The 22500-nt window shown below is 41.4% G+C and overlaps 2 protein-coding genes and 1 pseudogene across 3 annotated transcripts in view; 2 read left to right on the forward strand and 1 right to left on the reverse strand.

The window, feature by feature from the left end:
* itih6 (inter-alpha-trypsin inhibitor heavy chain family member 6) overlaps positions 1–6452 on the forward strand; it is a 36716-nt gene extending 30264 nt beyond the window's left edge. The window contains exons 16-18 of the mRNA XM_085783021.1: positions 17–130; positions 2434–2817; positions 6196–6452. Coding sequence (XP_085639147.1) covers positions 17–130; positions 2434–2817; positions 6196–6452 — 755 coding nt within the window. The remainder of the gene's footprint in view (positions 1–16; positions 131–2433; positions 2818–6195) is intronic.
* The window catches only part of LOC146985221 (P2Y purinoceptor 1-like), a 254253-nt pseudogene that overhangs the window by 64114 nt on the left and 167639 nt on the right, over positions 1–22500 (forward strand). The gene's annotated exons all lie outside the window — the stretch shown is intronic.
* The window catches only part of gdi1 (GDP dissociation inhibitor 1), a 14179-nt gene continuing 2521 nt past the window's right edge, over positions 10843–22500 (reverse strand). Inside the window, exons 2-11 of the mRNA XM_085782977.1 lie at positions 20965–21072; positions 20559–20658; positions 19255–19389; positions 18233–18431; positions 16717–16848; positions 16520–16619; positions 15786–15957; positions 12788–12932; positions 12616–12670; positions 10843–11458 (exon numbers count right to left, since the gene is read on the reverse strand). Of these exons, the coding sequence (XP_085639103.1) occupies positions 11306–11458; positions 12616–12670; positions 12788–12932; positions 15786–15957; positions 16520–16619; positions 16717–16848; positions 18233–18431; positions 19255–19389; positions 20559–20658; positions 20965–21072 (1299 nt within the window). The 3' untranslated portion in view covers positions 10843–11305. The remainder of the gene's footprint in view (positions 11459–12615; positions 12671–12787; positions 12933–15785; positions 15958–16519; positions 16620–16716; positions 16849–18232; positions 18432–19254; positions 19390–20558; positions 20659–20964; positions 21073–22500) is intronic.

Below are 22500 nucleotides of genomic sequence, written 5' to 3' on the forward strand. Positions count from 1 at the left end.
TGTTTTCCCGTTGCAGTGGATGGGGACCCCCACTTTGTGGTCCAGCTGCCGAAGCTGCAGCAGAACCTGTGTTTCACCGTGGACGGTCGAGCCAACGACGTCCTCAGACTGTTGGAGGATCCAGACCGAGGTCGGCTCCATTACACCAGCTACATGTGTTAACTTGTTATGTGTTTTAGGTTAAATGTGTAAGTCGCTGTGTGAAGGGGAGAGGGGGGGAAGATGAGACACTTTCCATATTCAGGATCACTGATTATCACATTAAGGCAATTATAGATTTGTGTTGCTAACACAGTAACACACTTACTACTGTAATCAATGATCCCTTCCTCCTAAATATTTGGTCACATGCTCAATTTTACGTTCAAATTAGGGCCAATGGCGTGAATTGTTGGAAATATTGTAGAGGCATTTCTGGAAAAAAGTAGTACAATTTCTCCAAAAACGTTTAAACATATCTAGAAAAAACTGGTAAAATTTCTCAAAAATCTTTAAAAAAATTTTTTTATAAAAAGTGGAAAAAATTATTTTCAAAAATTGGCAAAAATGTCTCAAAAAAAAAAAAAAAAGTTAAAAAATTCTAGAAAATGTTTGTAAAATTTCAAGAAAATGTTGGGAACCAAGAACCATTGACCTGGTACACAGTAATATTTTACTCAACATTCATGTTTTTGTTGTTCAGTAAAAGAATTGATTGTTCATACAAGAATTAAAACTTGATAAAGTTCTACTCACAAATAAATCTGTTGAAATCTGTTGAAATGTTTTTAATTGTATTATTTTGCATGGATGTCTGCTTATGACAAAACAAAATATTTCCATTCATGTTTGGATATGATAGTTTGTTTAAATTACCCCCATTTCCAGATAATTCCCATGGAAAGTTTCCAATTTGGAATATTTCCAAAATTCCCCAGCTTAAAGGGACAACGAGGAGTTTTGGAAAAGCAAAGTGTTTCCACACTACATTTATGAGCCTCCGCACCGTGAAATTCTTTGACCGGCGCAAGACAGACTCATGTTTTCATTCATCAAGAATTAAAGTCAGAGGTTGGAAGACGATCACATACCGTCGTAGTTCCCACCATAAACGGAGATTCATACGGCGGCGTTATTCTCATGACTCGCCACGAAACCGAAAGTAAAGAAACGCTGGTCGGCTCGCCCAGCATTTCCACCACCACTAATAATAACAAAATAACCATAGAGACAAAACCGTGCCAACCACGTAATTTCTCGTTTTTCGTTCCCATGCGTTGAGTGCCAAAAACGAAATTTTTCGTTTTTTGCTTTTTTTTTAAATTATGAAAATAGACACTTTAATACACATTATATGTAAATATGGGGACTCTACGACGAGGAGAACTGAAATAGATGACGATCAAAGTCACATGACAGCTCATGATCTGGAAGTTTTTATCATAACTCAGCTTCTGCAAACGGAGTTCTGCATGCAGATGCAGCGCAGCTGCTCCGCAGCTGCTCTGCTCTCACCCGCGAGGCTGCAGCAGCTGGGAGCTGAACCAGGAAGCTCTCAGCCCACTGTCCCGCCCGGTCTTCATCTGGAGCAACACCGTGTCCTCCCCAAAGTCCTCCCGCGGTAAAATCTGATGGTCTCTGGGTCAAAGCAGACCGGCACCACCGACCCGTACCACAGACGGACCGCGACCACCGGCGGGACCGGTGTTCGCGAGCCGCTGTGGCCGGCAGAGCCTCACGTTCCGCGGCGAGAGGCTGTGACACGGCACGGTGCGTCTGTGTTATTGTTGTTTAGTGGCGCCCCCCCCGCCCCCGATGGTGGTTTTGTGAATAGAACAACAATTGTTGTGTATATTTATCTTATACAAGCCCTTTGATCCAGAAATGCGAGTGTCTGAAGAGCGACAGGCACAAACAGAGCACCTTTCATAAAAGACGCTCTATCTCCTTTTCTAGAAAAAAAGGAGGGATTTTGGTGAAACCCAGCCATGTTTAGCTTGACTTTTCTCAGGAACGGAGGCACGTAGAAACAAACGGTTTGTGGCCATTTGAAGGATAAAGTTAAACCTTTCAAATGAGCTACAGTATGTGTTGGTGGCAATAATATAGAATACACTATGGCTCTAAAATAAAAAGTCAAATATGGTCTAATTTGCCGGTACACTTGACTAAAACTTTGGAAAGGAGCGCGGCACTCAATGAGTTAACAAGTGGTAACGTAGATTCATCCACATTAATATGAGACTTTTTTATAACCAAATAGAAACTCCTCGTTGTCCCTTTAACTTCCCATGGAAAGTTGCTGGAAATTCATCTGAAATTTACTGGAGATTTTCCGCCCCTTTGTAACCCTAGGTGTAAATGAGGTTGCTTCGAGTTTAAATAAAGGTTATAATAATAGTTCCATGTGTTTTTATGAATCATCTCCATGTGTTTCCTCCTCCTCCTCCTCAGGCATCGTGGTGGACGGCCAGCTGGTCGGCGCTCCGTCTAAACTCGGAGCGGAGGATCGATCCAGAACTTACTTCAACCGCCTCACCATCACGGCCCCGACCGGCGGCTCGGGCAGCATCACCGTCACCGTGACGCTGGACGGCGTGGCGGTGGAGGGGGAGGGGCGCGACGTGCTGCCCCTCGGCCAGCAGGGGGCGCTGCTGAGGCAGGGCGTGGCCGTAACCGTGGACAACCACCGCGGCTGCTGGGTGGAGCTGGCCAATGAGCTGCGCTTCCTGGTGCTGCTGCACCGCTACCGACACCCCAGCTACCTGCAGATGGCGCACCTCGGCTTCTACATCGCTGACGGCCGCGGCCTGTCGGCCTCGACCCACGGCCTTCTGGGTAAGTTACTTAGTTAGTTACTTAGTTAGTTACCTCGGCTTCTACATCGCAGATGGCCGCGGCCTGTCGGCCTCAACGCACGGCCTTCTGGGTAAGTTAGTTAGTTAGTTAGTTAGTTAGTTAGTTAGTTAGATAGATAGTTAGTTAGTTAGTTAGTTAGTTAGTTAGTTAGTTAGTTAGTTAGTTAGTTAGTTAGTTAGTTAGTTAGTTAGTTAGTTAGTTAGTTAGTTACCTCGGCTTCTACATTGCTGACGGCCACGGCCTCTCGCCCGCCATGCACGGCCTTCTGGGTAAGTTACTTAGTTAGTTAGTTACTTAGTTAGTTAGTTAGTTACCTCGGCTTCTACATCGCTGATGGCCGCGGCCTGTCGGCCTCAACGCACGGCCTTCTGGGTAAGTTACTTAGTTAGTTAGTTAGTTAGTTACTTAGTTAGTTAGTTAGTTAGTTACCTCGGCTTCTACATCGCTGACGGCCGCGGCCTCTCACCCGCCACGCACGGCCTTCTGGGTAAGTTACTTAGTTAGTTAGATAGTTAGTTAGATACTTTAATAATCCTTCTGGGTAAGTTAGTTAGTTAGTTAGATACTTTAATAATCCTTCTGGGTAAATTAGTTAGTTAGTTAGATACTTTAATAATCCTTCTGGGTAAGTTAGTTAGCTAGTTAGTTAGTTAGTTAGTTAGTTAGATACTTTAATAATCCTTCTGGGTAAGTTAGTTAGTTACTTAGTTAGTTAGATACTTTAATAATCCTTCTGGGTAAATTAGTTAGTTAGTTAGATACTTGCATAATCCTTCTGGGTAAGTTAGTTAGTTGCTTAGTTAGTTAGATACTTTAATAATCCTTCTGGGTAAGTTAGTTAGTTAGTTACTTAGTTAGTTAGATACTTTAATAATCCTTCTGGGTAAGTTAGTTAGTTACTTAGTTAGTTACATAGTTAGTTAGATACTTTAATAATCCTTCTGGGTAAATTAGTTAGTTAGTTAGTTAGATACTTTAATAGTCCTTCTGGGTAAGTTAGTTAGTTACTTAGTTAGTTAGACACTTTAATAATCCTTCTGGGTAAGTTAGTTAGTTAGTTAGTCAGATACTTTAATAGTCCTTCTGGGTAAGTAAGTTAGTTAGTTAGTTAGTTAGTTAGTTAGTTAGTTAGTTAGTTAGTTAGTTAGTTAGATACTTTAATAATCCTTCTGGGTAAATTAGTTAGTTAGTTAGATACTTGCATAATCCTTCTGGGCAAGTTAGTTAGTTACTTAGTTAGTTAGATACTTTAATAATCCTTCTGAGTAAATTAGTTAGTTAGTTAGATACTTGCATAATCCTTCTGGGTAAGTTAGTTAGTTACTTAGTTAGTTAGATAATTTAATAATCCTTCTGGGTAAGTTAGTTAGTTAGTTACTTAGTTAGTTAGATACATTAATAATCCTTCTGGGTAAGTTAGTTAGTTAGTTAGTTAGTTACATAATTAGTTAGATACTTTAATAATCCTTCTGGGTAAATTAGTTAGTTAGTTAGATACTTTAATAGTTCTTCTGGGTAAGTTAGTTAGTTACTTAGTTAGTTAGATACTTTAATAATCCTTCTGGGTAAGTTAGTTAGTTAGTTAGTTAGTCAGATACTTTAATAGTCCTTCTGGGTAAGTTAGTTAGTTAGTTAGTTAGTTAGTTAGTCAGATACTTTAATAATCCTTCTGGGTAAATTAGTTAGTTAGTCAGATACTTTAATAATCCTTCTGGGTAAGTTAGTTAGTTAGTCAGATACTTGAATAATCCTTCTGGGTAAGTTAGTTAGTTAGTTAGATACTTTAATAATCCTTCTGGGTTAGTTAGTTAGTTAGTTAGTTAGTTAGTTAGTTAGTTAGATACTTTAATAATCCTTCTGGGTAAGTTAGTTAGTTAGTTAGTTAGTCAGATACTTTAATAATCCTACTGGGTAAGTTACTTAGTTAGTCAGATACTTTAATAATCCTTCTGGGTTAGTTAGTTAGATAGTTAGTCAGATACTTTAATAATCCTACTGGGTAAGTTACTTAGTTAGTCAGATACTTTAATAATCCTTCTGGGTAAATTAGTTAGTTAGTCAGATACTTTAATAATCCTTCTGGGTAAGTTAGTTAGTTAGTCAGATACTTTAATAATCCTTCTGGGTAAGTTAGTTAGTTAGTTAGATACTTTAATAATCCTTCTGGGTTAGTTAGTTAGTTAGTTAGTTAGATACTTTAATAATCCTTCTGGGTAAGTTAGTTAGTTAGTTAGTCAGATACTTTAATAATCCTACTGGGTAAGTTACTTAGTTAGTCAGATACTTTAATAATCCTTCTGGGTAAGTTAGTTAGTTAGTCAGATACTTTAATAATCCTACTGGGTAAGTTATTTAGTTAGTCAGATACTTTAATAATCCTTCTGGGTAAGTAAATTAGTAAGTTAGATACTTTAATAATCATTCTGGGTAAGTTAGTTAGTTAGTTAGTTAGTTAGTTAGTTAGATACTTTAATAATCCTTCTGGGTAAGTTAGTTAGTTAGTTAGTTAGTTAGTTAGTTAGTTAGTTAGTTAGTTAGTTAGTTAGATAGTTAGTTAGTTAGATACTTTAATAATCCTTCTGGGTAAATCAACTGTTGGCAACATTCTTTACTTCAGTACCAAGAGAGTAAATGTTAAAGTACTACAGTCAATAATAAGAAAAAGGGGAAAATGGAGCGTTGACTTACACTGATGCTGCATTCACCTGCAGTCGGGCAGACGGCCGTCGCTAACAAACCAGATGTCATTTTAGTCACAGAAGTCCAGAGAAAGCCGGTAAAACAATACCACATCGCCATGACAACATATTGTCACGTGTGTTGTTTTGCCTCGTGCTGACGGACCACTTGTTTACATAGAGGCTTGTTTATGCCGTTACGTGCAGCGGCTGTCGTCCGTCTGCCGTCTGCCCAATTTCACCTGAATGCAGCATGAAAAATACCATTGAGTTGCTTGAGATATACAACCACAACGCTGGATGGGAGGAATTCCTACACAATGTAGCTTTAAATTAAATTAAAATTATTATTATTTTTATGAATTCAGTAATTGAGTGAACAGATTAAGTTACATTCGGCCGTTGTTGTAGTTTTCGTGCCCTCAGGCCAGTTTCAACAGTAAAACGATGCTTATAGGATGTTGCACAAGTGTTGAGATTGTGATTTAAACACAAGAATTATTTTTACTTTTGAAACTTTAAATTCATTCTACAGATTTTACTTTTACTCAACTTACTATGGTACTTTTTTACTTCAGTAAAGGATCTGAGCAGTTGAACCTCTATGAGTCTGACATATTGTTATTATTATTATAAATACAGTAGTTGAGTGAACAGATTGTCGTTGTTTCTCCCTCAGGCCAGTTCCAACACGCTGACATGAGTGTGACGGTGGTGAAGGACCCGGCTGCCCCCCAGCGAGCCGGTTCCCCCCCCAGAGGCGTCCTGAGGCTGGGGGCGGAGCAGCTGTGGGTCACGCTGCAGGACAAGAGCCTGAAGGACACGGTGAGGCGGCGCCACGCGGGGAAGTGCTGGGTGGTGGCCAAGGCCGAGGTGCAGAGGCTGCTGGGCCGGCCGTACCGCAGCTACGTGGTGCTGCCGCAGCACCGGGGCTGACCGGCACAGACACACACACAGACACAGACACAGACACAGACACAGACACAGACACAGACACACACACAGACAGAGACAGGAAGCTCCACCTGCTGCTGATTGGATACAAATATAAGGACGGACAGGAAGTGGGACTCCATGACATTGACATTGTTCTCCAGGTGGAGCGGAGACCAAACCAGAGAAGAGACTGAAACGAAGCTGCAGAGGAACGGAGGAACAGTAACTAACGAGGAGCCTGTGAATATTCTCATTTGTCCAGGTCGTAGTTACCTCAAGGAAATTTAAAGGGATAGTTCGACATTTTGGCAAATTGACCCATTGCCATAATCCCTAGATTAGAACGGCGGAGCAGAGCCGTGAGCTGCTCAGAGCTACGCTACAGAGGCTCATTATGGGATTTCTTGGTTTCCCTCATCAAACTCATCAAATACACAATCCAACAACTCCACAACGCTCTGGTGGACAAGTTGTGAGCTGCACATTCACCACGCTATGAGATAATAATGGAACGTTACGAAACTGAGCCGTTTTCGAGGTAAAAACAGGGTAAATACAGAGACTGTTGATGAAAAACTGTCCCTGAAGGCAACGTGCATCAGTGGTTTTGCATGAATTTCCCTCTAAAACAACTCTGTGTGGTAACGTTGTGTTATTATCTCATAGCGTGGTGAATGTGCAGCTCACAACTTGTCCACCAGAGCGTTGTGGAGTTGTTGGATTGTGTATTTGATGAGTTTGATGAGGGAAACCAAGAAATCCCATAATGAGCCTCCGTAGCGTAGCTCTGAGCAGCTCACGGCTCTGCTCCGCCGTTCTAAAAACAGCTTGCACCGACAATTAAAGGTAACGAACCTACTGCTATGACTATAGCGATTATGGCAATGGGCCAATTTGCCAAAATGTTGAACTATCCCTTTAAATCGAATGTAACCGGACATGGTTATAGTCCAGTTGCATTTGATTTAAATTCCCTTGAGATAATAATTGACGAGGAAACGTGATGAAGGACCGATGGTGATGATGACGATCTGAAACAGATTCGAGCTCCGTGTTTTCTGACAGAGACACAATGTTCAGCCGGCCGGTCGACATGGCAACGGCAGCATGTTGCAGCAGCAGCACCGACTCAGATTCTTCTTCATCTCATCACCAGTGGACGATTATTAAACCAAGACGGAAAATCCTTCTGCTCCAACAATAATGTGATTATTATTATTAATATTAAATGTGTATCACTCTGTATTTCTAGTACAAGTGTGTATATATATATGTATACAGTATATATATATATTATATATATAAATCTGATGTGTGTGTGTGTGTGTGTAGAAACTCCAGAACAAACTCAGGCTCTTTCCCCCACAGGTTTTTTTTGCCATGTGCTTTTTTTTTTATTTTTCTATCATTTCATTCATAGTTTAATTCGTTTTTATTTGTTACACAAGACATTAGGCATTGTTCACATACTAGTGATCAAACAAGGACAGTTAAGTTTTTCTACTACTCAGCCTGAACTATTGTATTTTCATTTTTGTCAATTTCCAAAGGGATGTTTTATTTTATTTTATTTTGTTTTGTTTTGTTTGTTTGAGGCCAAACTGGATGGAAATCAGAAACAGTACGACCAACAACACATTAGGCTTCTGTTGTCTTCAATAAATTAAAAAAGAGAGAAAGAGAGAGAGAGAGAGAGAGAGAGAGAGAGGACAGTATTTGATGCTGAGTGATGAAGGAGATTCAAATATATCTATGTTCAAACAGTAAACAGTGTTCCAGTTTTATCTCATAAACTTGTTTCCAGGATGAAGAGCACACACACACCAATCTGAGCGTGAAGCGAAAGAATCGTATCGACATGATGATGATGATGATGATGATGATGATGATGATGATGCCACACTGGAATGATTTAAGGTAATTCAGGTAAAACAATAACACATGAACACAGCAAATAACAAACAAAACTAAACTAAAAACTAAAGGTCTTCATCTTCATCATCGCTTTTAAAATCCATTTTGTCGTCGGATCAGAAACTAACAGCATCCAAACCGGCTTTTTTTCCCACAAAACATCAGTGAAATTCAAATAAATAATAATAATTATAATAATAAGAGCATAAACAAGAATAAGACACGTCGTCAACGCCCCGGACGAGTTCGTTAAGGGAACTGGTCAAAGTCAGAGATTTGTTTTTAGAGGAAATGATCTGTTTGTCTGTTGATGTGTCACAGAGCAGCGTGTTTAAATCATCTGTCCAAGAATATTTGTCTTGTAGTCAAAACTAAGACTCATCACTTAAAAATTCACTTGTTTTTACATAATTTTCACTTGAAATAAGTAGAAAAATCTGCCAGTGAAAGCAAGTTGTTTTGTGTTTGTAATAAGAAAGAAAAACTTGCTCCACTATCAGATTTTTCTACTTATTTCAAGTGAAAATCTGCTTGAAAAAAGTCCAAACAAGCTACTTGTTATGTGATGAGTCTTATTTTAAGTAGAATGAGATTAGTTTTGACTAGAAATAAGACAAATATTCTTGGTAAAATGTTGAGTTTTTGCAGTGTAGGTGTAGAAAACCAACACTGATCTGCACAGCAACAAACCAAACGACAAAACTCGAACTTTGTGTTTGTTTGTTTCACGTTGCCGGTGACTTTTGCCAATAACAGCATTTTTTTTGGCACAAGACTGACCTCAGCTAAAACAGAACAGACTCTTATTTTGAAAGGACCTCAGCTAAAACAAAACAGACTCTTATTTTGAAAGGACCTCAGCTAAAACAAAACAGACTCTTGTTTTATTTTGAAAGGACCTCAGTTAAAACAAAACAGACTCTTATTTTGAAAGGACCTCAGCTAAAACAAAACAGACTCTTATTTTATTTTGAAAGGACCTAAAAGACGTTTGAATTTGAATCAGGCCCCGAACATTAAGGCTGCGACCAAATAATAATAATAATATAATAATAAAAAGTAGAAGCGGTCTTGGTTCGTTTTGACTTCACAGCTTCACAGCGACTAGAGTGTGTTTCTCTACGGGGGAACGGACGCGTCTCGGTGACACACAAACACATAAAAGGTGGAAACAACCCGGTGCTTTCACTTTACGAGCCGAAATTTCAGTCTCCGCCGTCTCAACGCTCTCCGCAAAACCTCAACTCTACATCATCATCCGTCTGCTTCACCTTCTGTTTCCCGCTGCATCGCCGCGCTTCATCTCACTCTCTTCTACCACCGACACCGACGTCACACCAGCACCGAGTCTCCGTCGTCCTGCTCTGCCTCCTCAGCTCCACACATTCCCTTTTATTTAGTAATTAATTCATTAATTAATTAATGTTTTATCATTGTGTTTCGACCACAGTTTCAACCTTTTTCAGCTCTGTAAACTTCATAACTTCAGCCAGTAAAATGTGCACCACATATATAGAAATAAAACTCTTCAATAATTTAAAGTGTTAGAACGTAAACTATCACAAAACAGAGAAAAAAACAAAGGAACAGTTTGTTTTTGTTTTTGTAGTTTTTTTTCGAAGGGGGGTGACGAGTAGTAATAATAAGAATAGAACTGGTTAGCTTGCTGCTAGCACAGGGAAACACAACAGCATTGCAGAGTGAGCGCGCTGACAGCCCGTTTATATGTAACTGGTCATCACTTAGTTTATTTTTTTTATTCTTTTTTTAATGTTTTTTTTTTGTTTAACTTTGCCCGATCAACAGATTTGTGCCAAAAGGAGAAGGAGGCGTCTATTGAACAAACAGGTAAAAGACCAAGAAGAGAAAAGTGAAAGCAGGGTTGACAGGAGCGATGCGTGGAATGGTCCAGCCTTCATACCGCAGTGTCACAGAGTCTATGTACAATACTACTGTGTGTGTGTGTCTGTGTGTGTGTGTGTGTGTGTGTGTGTGTGTGTGTGTGTGTGTAAAAGATGCATGCATGTCACCTGGAGAGGTGTGGCCCCTCCCACTGGGTTTCTACACTAAAGCCTGTTATTAACAGCGTCCGTCACGTCGCCCCCGGCGACCGATCGACCTCCGACACGACGAGAGAGCGAGCACTGCAAAAACTCAAAATCTTACCAAGAATATTTGTCTTATTTTTAGTCAAAATGTCATTTCTAGTCTAATTATACTTAAAATAAGACTCATCACATTTAAAAAGTAGCTTTTAACTTCTTTCAAACTGATTTTCACTTGAAATAAGTAGAAAAATCTGATAGTGGAGCAAGTTTTTCTTTCTTATTACAAGCACAAAAACAACCTGCTTTCACTGGCAGATTTTTCTACTTATTTCAATTGAATTTGTTTGAAACAAGTGAAAATGATCTCAAAATAGGTACATTTTTAGGTGATGAGTCTTATTTTAAGTGGAAAGAGTTTAGTTTTGACTAAAATTGAGACATTTTGAGAAGAAATAAGACAAATATTCTTGTAAAGATGTAGAGTTTTTGCAGTGCGACGTCACAGACAGAATGAAATGCTCAGAAAAATCTCCAACAACGAGTAATAAAGTCACCTCTAAAGATAATACTTAAGACATGAGTATACTGGAAAGTCTACGATGGAATGAAAGAACCGCATCAACCCTGCTTTTCAGTGACAGAGAGAGAGAGGGAGTGTGTGAGTGTTTGAACAGCGTGTGTGTGTGTGTGTGTGAGAGCATTAATGTGTTTGAACAGGAGAGACGGACGAAAGGAAAAGGAGACAAACGGCCGAGGGCGAGCAGAGACAAACTCCTCCTCCTCCTCCTCCTCCTCCTTTTAATTCAACCAATGAACCCGTGTGTTGTTTGTTTTAAAGCCCCGCCCCCCCCTCGCTGTCTCCTCCCCTAGCTCCGCCCCCTCGCCGCCCGCTCACTGCTCATCCTCCCCAAACACGTCGTTCTGTTTGCGTTTCATGTTCTCAAAGTCAAAGTCGCTCCCGGTCATGCGCTTGTAGATGTCCTTGATGTCGTTGCAGGTCGTCTCGAAGTGGGTGGTGGCGTCGTAGGACCGCGAGGCGAACACCTGAGGAAGAGGAGGAGGAGGAAGAAGAGGAGAAACATGATTATATGATCGCATAATTCAACGTATAATCAGACAAAGTTCACATATTCTGCAGGGAGGGGTCACATTTTTCCAAAGTTGCAACACTTTCGCCACAAAAACTGTCCATTTTTTCTGTTCCAAATTGTGCAAAATCTTTAGGTCTTGTAGGATTTCATCATAGATTTCCGTTGCAAAAAAGTTGCATAAGGGTCAATGATGTGATGCAACCTAATGTCAAGTTGTGTAACCGGTGTTTTTTTCATAAAAATCTGCCGACACAGGAAAATAAATCTCAAATGGACTCAAATGTGAAATAAACGTAATTCACTTTTATGATGCAACACCATGTTTCTTAACAAATTTTACATAATTTGTCGCATTATTTAGAAAAAAAACATTTTTTTTAGTTTAGGACATGTCCTGCCAGGTTATACATTGAAATTCAAATATAGAAACAGCAAAAAAACAATCTATTCAGTGTAATGTTTTCAGTTTACACTGAAATCCAGTGTAGGTGATTGCACCATTTGACATTTTGACGAACATTCAGTCTAACTTCAGACGTCATTTCAAAAGTCATAAAACCGGCATGAACAAAAAATGTACATTTAAACAAATCTGATGCTTTTAAAACATTTATATATTTATTTATTATTTAAAACTATTTATTATCTACACATCTTTGGGAAACGTTGAAACATGTTGCATGTTCACGTGGGAGCAGCCTTTTCCCCGTGTTGCCTTGGGAACGTTATGAACGGATGTGATTACACAACATGAAACGTTATCACCTCGCATGAGGAGAAAAACAAAAGTGGGAAAACTCAGAGCAAACGCTGAGATTAATGTTTAAAGTCAGGAATGTTTTCTAAGTTTGAGATTTGGAATAAAACAACAGAAGAACTTAAATACTCCAGCACTCGTAGCCGAGTGAGAACAGGGGGTTGGGGGAATGTTTTTTTAAATTCATCATCAAATTGCATTTTTTGCAAGTTCTCACATATTCCATCCCATTTCTTTGAGGAAAACTTGCCATAAAATCAAGAATTTTTGCCGCAACAATCACAAAAATCCTCTGCGTTTTTCTGTAAAGACTCGTAAATATGTTTTTATTGTGTGGGGGAACTCGGTCTCACCTGACTCTCGGTGCCGTCGTCCGTGGGCTCGTACAGGTCGCTGATCGCCACAAACCTGTTGACAAAAACAACAAGACTTTTCTTTTAACACAAAGCCAACGATCACCAGATGAATCCTAAAACGAACTGACTGTTGAGAAGGACGAAGCAGCGGCGTGAATGTGCGACTGACTTCTGGTCGATGGGCTCCAGCAGCTCCAGGGCCGGTTCGATCTCGGCCTCGGGCTCGCTGGTCTCCACTGTGGTGCTGACGATGGCGATGTACTTCCCCTGGGCCGCCACGTTGTGAGCATAGGAGATCATGCACACGTAGATGTCTGCACACAAAGGGTTAACAAGAGGAGGAGCTCAGATCAGCTGTGAGCTGCTGCTGCACTGGCACATTACCATTATCATAGAGCTGTTACAGTGAATTTATATCCAGAACCAGAGGTGGCCGGCCAACTCCCCAGTACCTTGAATAAAACCTTAAAAAAATAAAATAAAAATACTTTCAAAAGTAGGCTATAGACCTTTTCAGAAACAAAGACAGGTGTGGCTCATTAGAAAACGCTCTGGTACACTAAATGGAATGGAGCCTTAATTAGTATCCTTGGTAACACCTGTTTTTGTTTATACTCTCTGAAAAGGTCTATATTTACATGAGCGAGAGAAAAGTGCAATAAAAATGTAGATTAAACATGTTCTACGTTGTCTAAAGGAGTCACGGCCTCCTGGTCCCCTAAAGGGGGCGGAGTCACGGTATGTTGGTCTCCTAAAGGGGGCGGAGTCACGGTCTGCTGGTCTCATAAAGGGGGAGGAGTCACGGTCTGCTGCTGGTCCCTTAAAGGGGGCGGAGTCACGGTCTGCTGGTCCCCTAAAGGGGGCGGAGTCACGTTCTGCTGGTCTCATAAAGGGGGCGGAGTCACGGTCTGCTGATCTCCTAAAGGAGGCGGAGTCACGGTCCGTTGGTCTCCTAAAGGGGGCGGAGTCACGGTCCGCTGGTCTCCTAAAGGGGGCGGAGTCACGGTCCGCTGGTCTCCTAAAGGGGGCGGAGTCACGGTCCGCTGGTCTCCTAAAGGGGGCGGAGTCACGGCCTGCTGGACTCCTAAAGGGGGCGGAGTCACGGTCCGTTGGTCTCCTAAAGGGGGCGGGGTCACGGTCCGTTGGTCTCCTAAAGGGGGCGGAGTCACGGCCTGCTGGACTCCTAAAGGGGGCGGAGTCACGGCCTGCTGGACTCCTAAAGGGGGCGGAGTCACGGTCTGTTGGTCTCCTAAAGGGGGCGGAGTCACGGTCTGCTGGTCTCCACAGCTACTACACCACAGCTGCCACTGTTCAAAAATGACGGTTAATTTCATAGTGATGTCCAGAATTATCGCCAAGAAATAACAACGATTGTGTAGAAACAGTCCAGATTATCGGTCAATTGCAACGACTTGGTGGATTTAAATTCTGGCCTTTTCCAAAAAATCCAAAGCATGAAAAGCATGAGTAATCTATTACATTTACTGTATGAAAAACATGACATTACTATGAAAGTGACCGTTATTTCTTTGCCGTTTCTTGACATTATCGCGTGATTAAATTAAAGTGTTGTAAATTAAAGAGTTACACATGTTTTTAGTTTAATAAATGTTTTCAGAGCTGACACATGCTGTACACACATGCATTCTTCACGGTCGACGCCCCGTCACATACGACAGGTCATATGATCGGTGATGAGCTAACGGCGGCTTTTAAGAGTTCAACATAATGCTGCTGTGTGTGTGTGTGTGTGTGTGTGTCATGTCCGTGGCCTCGGGTCGATCAGCGAGAAGCTGCTTTGGACACAGACACTGAAACAGACCGGTTCCTCTGAGCGGCTGGAAGCTGGAAAATATGCATTACATGATGTTTCCGTGGAAACGAGGCGTGACATCCGATCAATTACATGTAACAGCAGCAGCAGTGTGTGTGTGTGTGTGTGTGTGTGTGTGTGTGTGTGTGAATGGGGTCATTGTGCCGCTCTGTGATGCGACTCCGCCCGTCAGACTCACATCTGAGACACTGAAGCTGTTTTCACATTAATTGATGCTAATATTGACACATTGTTTTATTTCTCAGCTTCGTCTCTATCGCGTTCACAGGAAATGTCTTTACTAAAAACCATGTGACAACGATCAGTGTTGCCATTGGTCAATATCTTTTCTGGGGCGACCTGTTAAAAAGTAAAGAAAACCCAGTAAAGACAACGTCTACGCGGGTTGTTGCTGCTGGAGCTGAGAACTGGTCCCATGTTGAGCTGTGGTGTTTTCTTCCTGCAGCTTTAGACATCGACAAGAAAACTACAACTAAGCTGCTGTTATCTGATGAAACTTTACTTTACTGCAGTTTAGCATCAAACCTGGAGGTTGGAGCTAGTTTTAGTGAACGATAATAACTCTGGTTGAAACTAGGGCTGTACAGCCAGTTCACTATTTGTATTCGGATTCGGGCTTTGAAAACAAACTTTGGATTCGTATTCGGGAAGAAACCGGAAGTGGGCGCCGGGCGCACTGACTTCAGCCGAGCTAGTGCTACGCCGAGCTAGCCGGCTAACTTCTGCTTTAGCTCTGGGCTAACTAGAACGGGAATAAAATAATTGAATGGTGCGGCTCTTCTAGACTTTCCAAACGTAATCGGACTGAATGGATCAAATTCTGGTAGAGAAACGAGTCGTTGCGCGGCGGTTGTGACAGTCAAAAAACATTATCCACTGTTTTATAGCCGCTTCTTTTCCCATTGTCGTCTATGAGAAAAATGCTAAGTTCGGTGAGCACTTCCTGTCTACTGTGATGCAATGCATGCTGGGAGTTGCTGTTTCTTAGCAACCCTGTTGTGTTTGGCGCTCTACTCGTGTTGTGCTTCTATGGTGGCGGAAGCACCAACGTTAAGCTGCATTAGCGCCACCTGCTGTGTTGGAGTGTGAACCAGAACCACCTGGTCATGTTGCTGCTGCTGATCCAAACGTTTCTTTTTCTTTAGAAAAAAGCTCCTGAATAATGCAGAGAAACTTCAGACAGAAAAACTATTGGGGATCAAAGCTTTATTTCTGAACTTCTGAATATTCGGGTTCGGGTAAATCCCTAGTTCACACTGACCCAAACACACTCAACTCAACTAAACTAAACTCAACTCAACTAAGACTTCAGTTCAGCGCCGCGGCTGCTCACCTGAGTTGCGGTTGACCTGATTCTGGGGGATGATGATCTGGCAGGAGTTGGCGTCGTTGGTGTTTTTGATGGGATGGCTGAGGATGCAGATCACGCGGATCACCTGACCGGCCTTGCGGACGCGGTCGGCGATGTAGCTGGGGTCGCAGATGAGCTGCTTACAACGCGCCACCTGCAGCACGGAGGAGGAGGAGGAGGAGGAGGAGGAGAGCAATGTAACCAACAACACGGCAAATAAACACGTTTTTCATCTTAGGTTTTTAAGAAATGAATTCTCCAACACTGGAAAAATACGGAAGCCCCTTCTATTTTACACTGGAAAAATGTAAAGAAATATTATTTGAACATGGAAAGGGCAGTAATGGAGAACAACAATAAAGGTATGGAGTCTAATCAATGACACCCTGTAGAAACCTACACCATAATTAAACATCCAAAGGAACCTTGTGTTTCGTTTCCTTGTTTTTTGGTTTTTAATTAATTCATTTTTTAAAATTATTTCATCTTTTTTCTTTTATTATTATTATCATTTTTAATTATCCATCTGTTTTATTTTTCATATCCTTATTAGCATTATTATTATTATTATTATTATAGTAGTGCAAATTTCAGTATACTGTATGTATGCATGCAACTGTGTGTGTGTGTGTATGATATAAATACAAAATAATTGTATATTTTAAAAAGGTTAATTTGCATAGTAATGAAGCTCATCCCTGTCATGGCGGCCGTACCTCGCCCTCAGACTTCACTCCGACCACGTGACCTCCCTCCATCACGATCTCATCCACCGGTTTGTTCAGCATGTAGGTTCCTCCGTAGATCGCACTCAACCTTTAAGAATGAAACGACGGCTGCGTTAAAATCATCACTGCACTTAACTTCAGTATATCCACTGCATTAAATAATGGGGTATAAATGAGAACTCGACCTGGCGAATCCCTGCGGCAGCTCTCCCAGCCCGTACAGCGGGTAGAGGTAGGGGCTCTTCCCGTACCGAGCCAGCGACTCGCTGTACAGCTTGATCCGGTTGACTGTGTCCAGACAGGGAACGTCCAGGTAGCTGGGAGAGGAACAGACAGGAAGCTCATCAACACTCATCAATAACCAGTAACCAATAACCAATAACCACACACGCCAGAGCTTTATTGTGAAGACGTGTTGAAGTTTTATAGTCTCCCAACCCGACCACTTCCTGTCCTCTGACTTTATCTTAACGCTAAATGAAGCAAATACTTGGAAGTACGGTGACTCTTTAATTTACAGGCCATTAATTACGTGATAATGTCAAAAAATAGCCAAGAAATAACGGTCAATTTCATAGTAATGTTGAGAAATATGCGCAAGAAATAACGATTGATTAAACAGCCCAGAAATATCGGTCAATTGAAAGGAGAAAAATTCTGGTCTTTCCAAAAATATTCAAAGCATTACCTTTATGAAAAACATGAAATTGACTGTTATTTCTTGACTATTTCTAGACATTATCACATAATTAACAGCCTGTAAATTAAAGAGTTACCTGAACTACTTTCTCTTCTGAAATCCCTCCGCCCAGCAGCAGCCGTGTCTGGAATGTAGTTCCGGCTGCATTTCCCTCTAAAACAACTCTGTGTGGTAACGTTGTGTTATTATCTCATAGCGTGGTGAATGTGCAGCTCACAACTTGTCCACCAGAGCGTTGTAGAGTTGTTGGATTGTGTATTTGATGAGTTTGATGAGGGACAGGGGACCTGGACCGTTCACTGAGCAGCTCACGTCTCTGCCCCGCCCATCTCAAAACAACATGCACCGATAATTAAAGGTGATGAACCTACTGCTGTGACTATACACTGCAAAAACTGAAAATCTTTCCAAGAATATTTGTCTTATTTCTTGTCAAAATGTCTCATTTCTAGTCAAAACTAATCTCTTCCCACTTGAAATTGGACTCATCACCTAAAAATTAACTTGTTTTTAGACACTTTTTACTTTTTTCAAGCATATTTTGATTTGAAATACGTAGAAAAATCTGCCAGTGAAAAAAAACTTGCTCCACTATCGGATTTTTCTACTCATTTCAAGTGAAAATCTGCTTGAAAGAAGTAAAAAATGTCTAAAAACAAGCTGCTTTTCAATGTGATGAGTCAGTTATTTTAAGTATGATGAGATTTGTTTTGGCTAGAAATAAGACAAATATTCTTGGTAAGATTTTGAGTTTTTGCAGTGTAGGGGCTATGGTGAGAGGAGCATCTGACTAAATGTTGAACTGTCCCTTTAAACCTTTACATTAGTATCTATGTGTAATGAATAAAACACTTCATTTATCTGCATTCTGCTCATGTGTTGTTGTATTTATTAAGCTGCTTGTGAGCGTCTGTGTCTGGTTTTACTGCTAAACTGAGCTGCTCCTCTGGGACGGATGAGACAGATGAAGCCGTCTGGTGTTCTGTTGTTCTTGTTCTTACTCGTCCGTCCTGTAGAGCGCCAGGGCGTGGCCCGTGAAGTCGATCACGTCCTGGCCCAGGTCGAACTTCTTGTACACGTCCCTCATCGTCGTGGTTTTGGGGTCGACGCCCTCGAAGGTCTTCGGGTCGTTCTCGTCGAAATTGGCCACAAAGACTAAGAACTTACGAAACCGTCGCTTCTCGAACATCCCCATCAGATCTGCAGGTTCAGACACAAGGACAAGGCTCCACACTCACTGTTTAGTTTCCTCTTCATTCATGATCCAAACACTGTCCTGACACCTTGAGTCGCCACTTGTGTTTAAAAGAATCTGGCAAATCTACTGGCTGCACATGAGCAAGTAGATAAAGTAGATACATTTCACTGTCTTTAAAGAATAATTGCCGATTTTTTACAACCTGGACCCTATTTCTAGAATAAAATCCGATCATTTCCTCTGTAGGTTGACCTACTGACCTCTGACCTGGATGATGTCATCTCTGAGCGCCGCCCGGCTCATTCTGATAATAATCATTCTGCTTCGGCATTCGGGTCCATTTTTATCTCAACTAGCCGGAGCTTTAGTGAGTCCAGGTTGAGGAGAGGAAGCCTGTGGAAGCTGAACTTCATCCAGCTGCTCATTTTGTTCTGACAAGTCAGAAACACGCAGAAACGAACCTACAGACCCCGGATGTTGATAACAGCTAACCCCGGACTCAGAGGGGAATAGCACTAGCCTATCAGAACTAAATATTGGTGAAATGAAGGAGTTTCTCTGCAGATAATGTGTTATTTAGACCCTGTAGACTCCATTATACGGATATACGCGCCTCTCGGCTGGAGCTCATTTCATCACAACCACTTGGAATGACACCAAAGTTATCTGGGGGAGGAAATGATCGTATGTTATGCTAGAAATAAGGTCCAGATTGTAAAAAACGTCAATTCCCCTTTAAATTCTTGGGGCAAAAAGCCTCCGTTTAGGGGCAAAGCTCTGAGTCCTGCAGGAGGTTTCAGGTCGGTGGTTTTAACTCCGACTCACTTGAAGCCAGCGCCTCGGTCTCGGTCGACGGCACCTTGTAGATCTTCCCTCCTTTGTAGACGAAGCTTCCCTCCACCACCTTGAAGTCCAGGTACCGGGTCACTTCTGTGTAGAGCAGCATCTTCACCAGCTGGCCTGAACACACACACACACACACACACATATCACATGAGTAATATTTTACTCAACATTCATGTTTTTGTTGTTCAAGAATGAATGTGCAAGAATTAAAACTTCATAAAGTTCTACTCACAAATAAATCTGTTGAAATGTTTTTAAATTGTATTATTTTGGATGTCTGCTTATGATTAAACTAAATATTTACATTTATGTTTGGACATGATACAGTTTGTTTAAATTACCCCCAATTCCCCGCATCGGGCGGCCCTTTGCTGCATGTCATTCCCCCTCTCTGCCGCCCATTTCCTGTCTTTCTCTCCACTGTGCTGTCAATAGGCTTCATGCACAGCTCCACTACTTCCTGAACTTAATGCAGCTCCTTTATTTCCTGTCTTACATTATTGGACAAACTGATTAATCCAGGTGTGTCTGACCATTGTTGTAAGGGCAGACACACCTGGATTAATCAGTTTGTCCAATAATGTAATAGGAAATAAAGGAGCTGGCTTAAGATCAGGAAGTAGTGGAGCTGTGCATAGAGCCTATCTATTCAAGGCAATAAAAAGCCAAAAGAATAATAATAATAAATAAAATAATATATATAAATTACCCCCGAATTTCCAGTTAATTCCTATAAATTCCCAATAATTCCCACGGAACGTTTCCAATTTGGAATATTTCCAAAATTCCCCAGCTTAATTTAAAGTTAAGAAACTTAAAGCTATCAGTAAGCGATCCGGTGGTTTTGTCTAACTTCCTGTCAGCCGATGGAGTTAGCAGTCCCTCGTCCCTACGTCACCACATTCACGCACATCCCTTGGCTGCACACACAGAGAGGACTGCCCCTTTATGCCGTTCTCTCTCCTCATTGGATAAAGGTTGTAGGATACAAGGAAAGTTTTCTCCTGGGCTCAGAGCAGAGCAGAGTGACTGACAGACCCGTGTTTCAGACCAAACACTCTATAGGAGTGATTGCTGTCGGAAGATATAACTATTTAAGACTTATATTAACACAAACATTCACCTGACTTCTGCTTTAACGTTTCTGGGAATTTACCGGGAATTTACTGGAAATTTTCCGCCCCTTTGTAACCCTACTCCTGAATATTTTGGTGTCAATGTCAAAAACTAGCGACATAAAAGTGACCAATCTCTGAAGGTGCTGAACACAGCGAGGCTCTGACCGTTGGCCATGAGGAACTTGGGGATGAGGTCGACGTTCCAGTCTCGTCCTCGGCCCATTGACTCAGGTGGACTCTCTGGTAGGGTGAAGCGCTTGTAGAGCTGAGGAGGAGAGACAGACAGACAGACAGACAGACAGACAGACAGACAGACAGACAGACAGACAGACAGACAGACAGACAGACAGACAGACAGACAGACATCATCATCATCAGCAGCAGAAATCTATAAAGCTCAGAATCTGCAGCATCACGAGGATAAATGAAGCTGACGGCACTGGAAGGAACAAAAACAAAAAAAAGAAAAAAGCAGAAAAAAACCCAGATGTCGTCGTTGAGGGCAACATAAAACTATAAAACTATACTGATTGTGTTTTCTGGCTGTGAGGAGCGTGTGGTTGCCTCCTACCTCCTCCAGCGGGGTGATGGAGGAGCTCTCTCCGCCGTAGTACGGGTTCCTGTCCATGTGCAGAACCTTCTTCCCGTTCACAGACATGATCCCAGACAGGATGCATTCCTGCAGAACACACACATTCACTCTCCTGAGTCACAGCTGCAACGATTCATCCATTAATCCAACAATAATCGGTTATTAAATTAATTATCAACTATTCTGATAATCTAAAAATCAGTTCGAGTAGTTCTTTAAAGGTGCATTGTGTAGGAATTCCTCCCATCTAGCGTTGTGGTTGTAGATCACAAGCAACTCAATCGTATTTTTCATGCTGCATTCACCTGAAATTGGGCAGACGGCAGATGGACGTCAATGTTTTTGTTATTTACTCATCGTCAACCAAAGATTAATCACTAGATTAGTTGAACAATAAATCTAGCGATTATATTTTGGCATAAGTATAAAATGTAGTGGGGCACTCTGTTAATCGACTCATTTTCACTCTATTACTGATAAAAACTTTGACAATAAATGCAGAAACTACAATGTTTTAAATTCACATTTTACTATGTGCAACAGTAACGTAAACATAATAAACCAGTTTCAGGTTAAAGGGACATTGTGTAGGAATTCCTCCCATCCAGCGTTGTGGTTGTAGATCTCAAGCAACTCAGTCGTATTTTTCATGCTGCATTCACCTGAAATTGGGCAGACGGCAGAGTAACGGCATAAACAAGCCTCTATGTAAACAAGTGGTCCGTCAGCACGAGGCAAAACAATACACGTGACAATATGTTGTCATGGCGATGTGGTATTGTTTTACTGGCTTTCTCTGGACTTCTGTGACTAAAATGACATCTGGTTTGTTAGCGACGGCCGTCTGCCCGACTGCAGGTGAATGCAGCATCAGTGTAACGCTCCGTTCCTCCTCACTGCACCAAAAAGCCCAAATTCTCTGATTGCAGCTTCTTCAATGTGAATATTTCTGGTTTCTTTGTTCCTTTATGACAATAAACTGAGTCTCTCTTTGGTTTGTGGACAAAACAAGACATTTGAGGACGATGTCGTCTGGTGGTTTGAGAAACACTGACTGATGTTTTACAACATTTTTTAACAGTTTATTGACCAAAAAACTAATCGATAAGTTGACAGATTAATAGTTGCAGCCCTGACACGGTGTTGATTAGAGGAAAATGCACGGACACAAGGTCAGGAGGAAGTTCTGTCTGTATAACACAACGACGACACAACAACACAATGAAGCAACATCCTCCTCCCAGAAAAATAAAGATTAATAAATGTGATCAGGAGCAGGTGTTCACACTTTTACCATTTACTGCACTTAAAGGGATAGTAGCATTTTTTGGGTGGGGTTGTATGATCTACAAATAGCCCCTAAGTACTTTAATTGCAGTAGAAGACTCTCTGCACTCCTCCCGTTAGCAACGCCAGCCCATAATAGCCCTGCCCAGAGATTTACAACATACAGTGTTGTGAACGGACCCAAAGAAACGGCCTATTTTCACGGCCTAAAAGAGGTTTTACCTGAAA

The sequence above is a fragment of the Trachurus japonicus genome, chromosome 7 (genome assembly GCF_045865225.1).
Source record: "Trachurus japonicus isolate A0001 chromosome 7, Traja_1.0".
In the NCBI taxonomy this organism is placed as follows: Eukaryota; Metazoa; Chordata; class Actinopteri; order Carangiformes; family Carangidae; genus Trachurus; species Trachurus japonicus.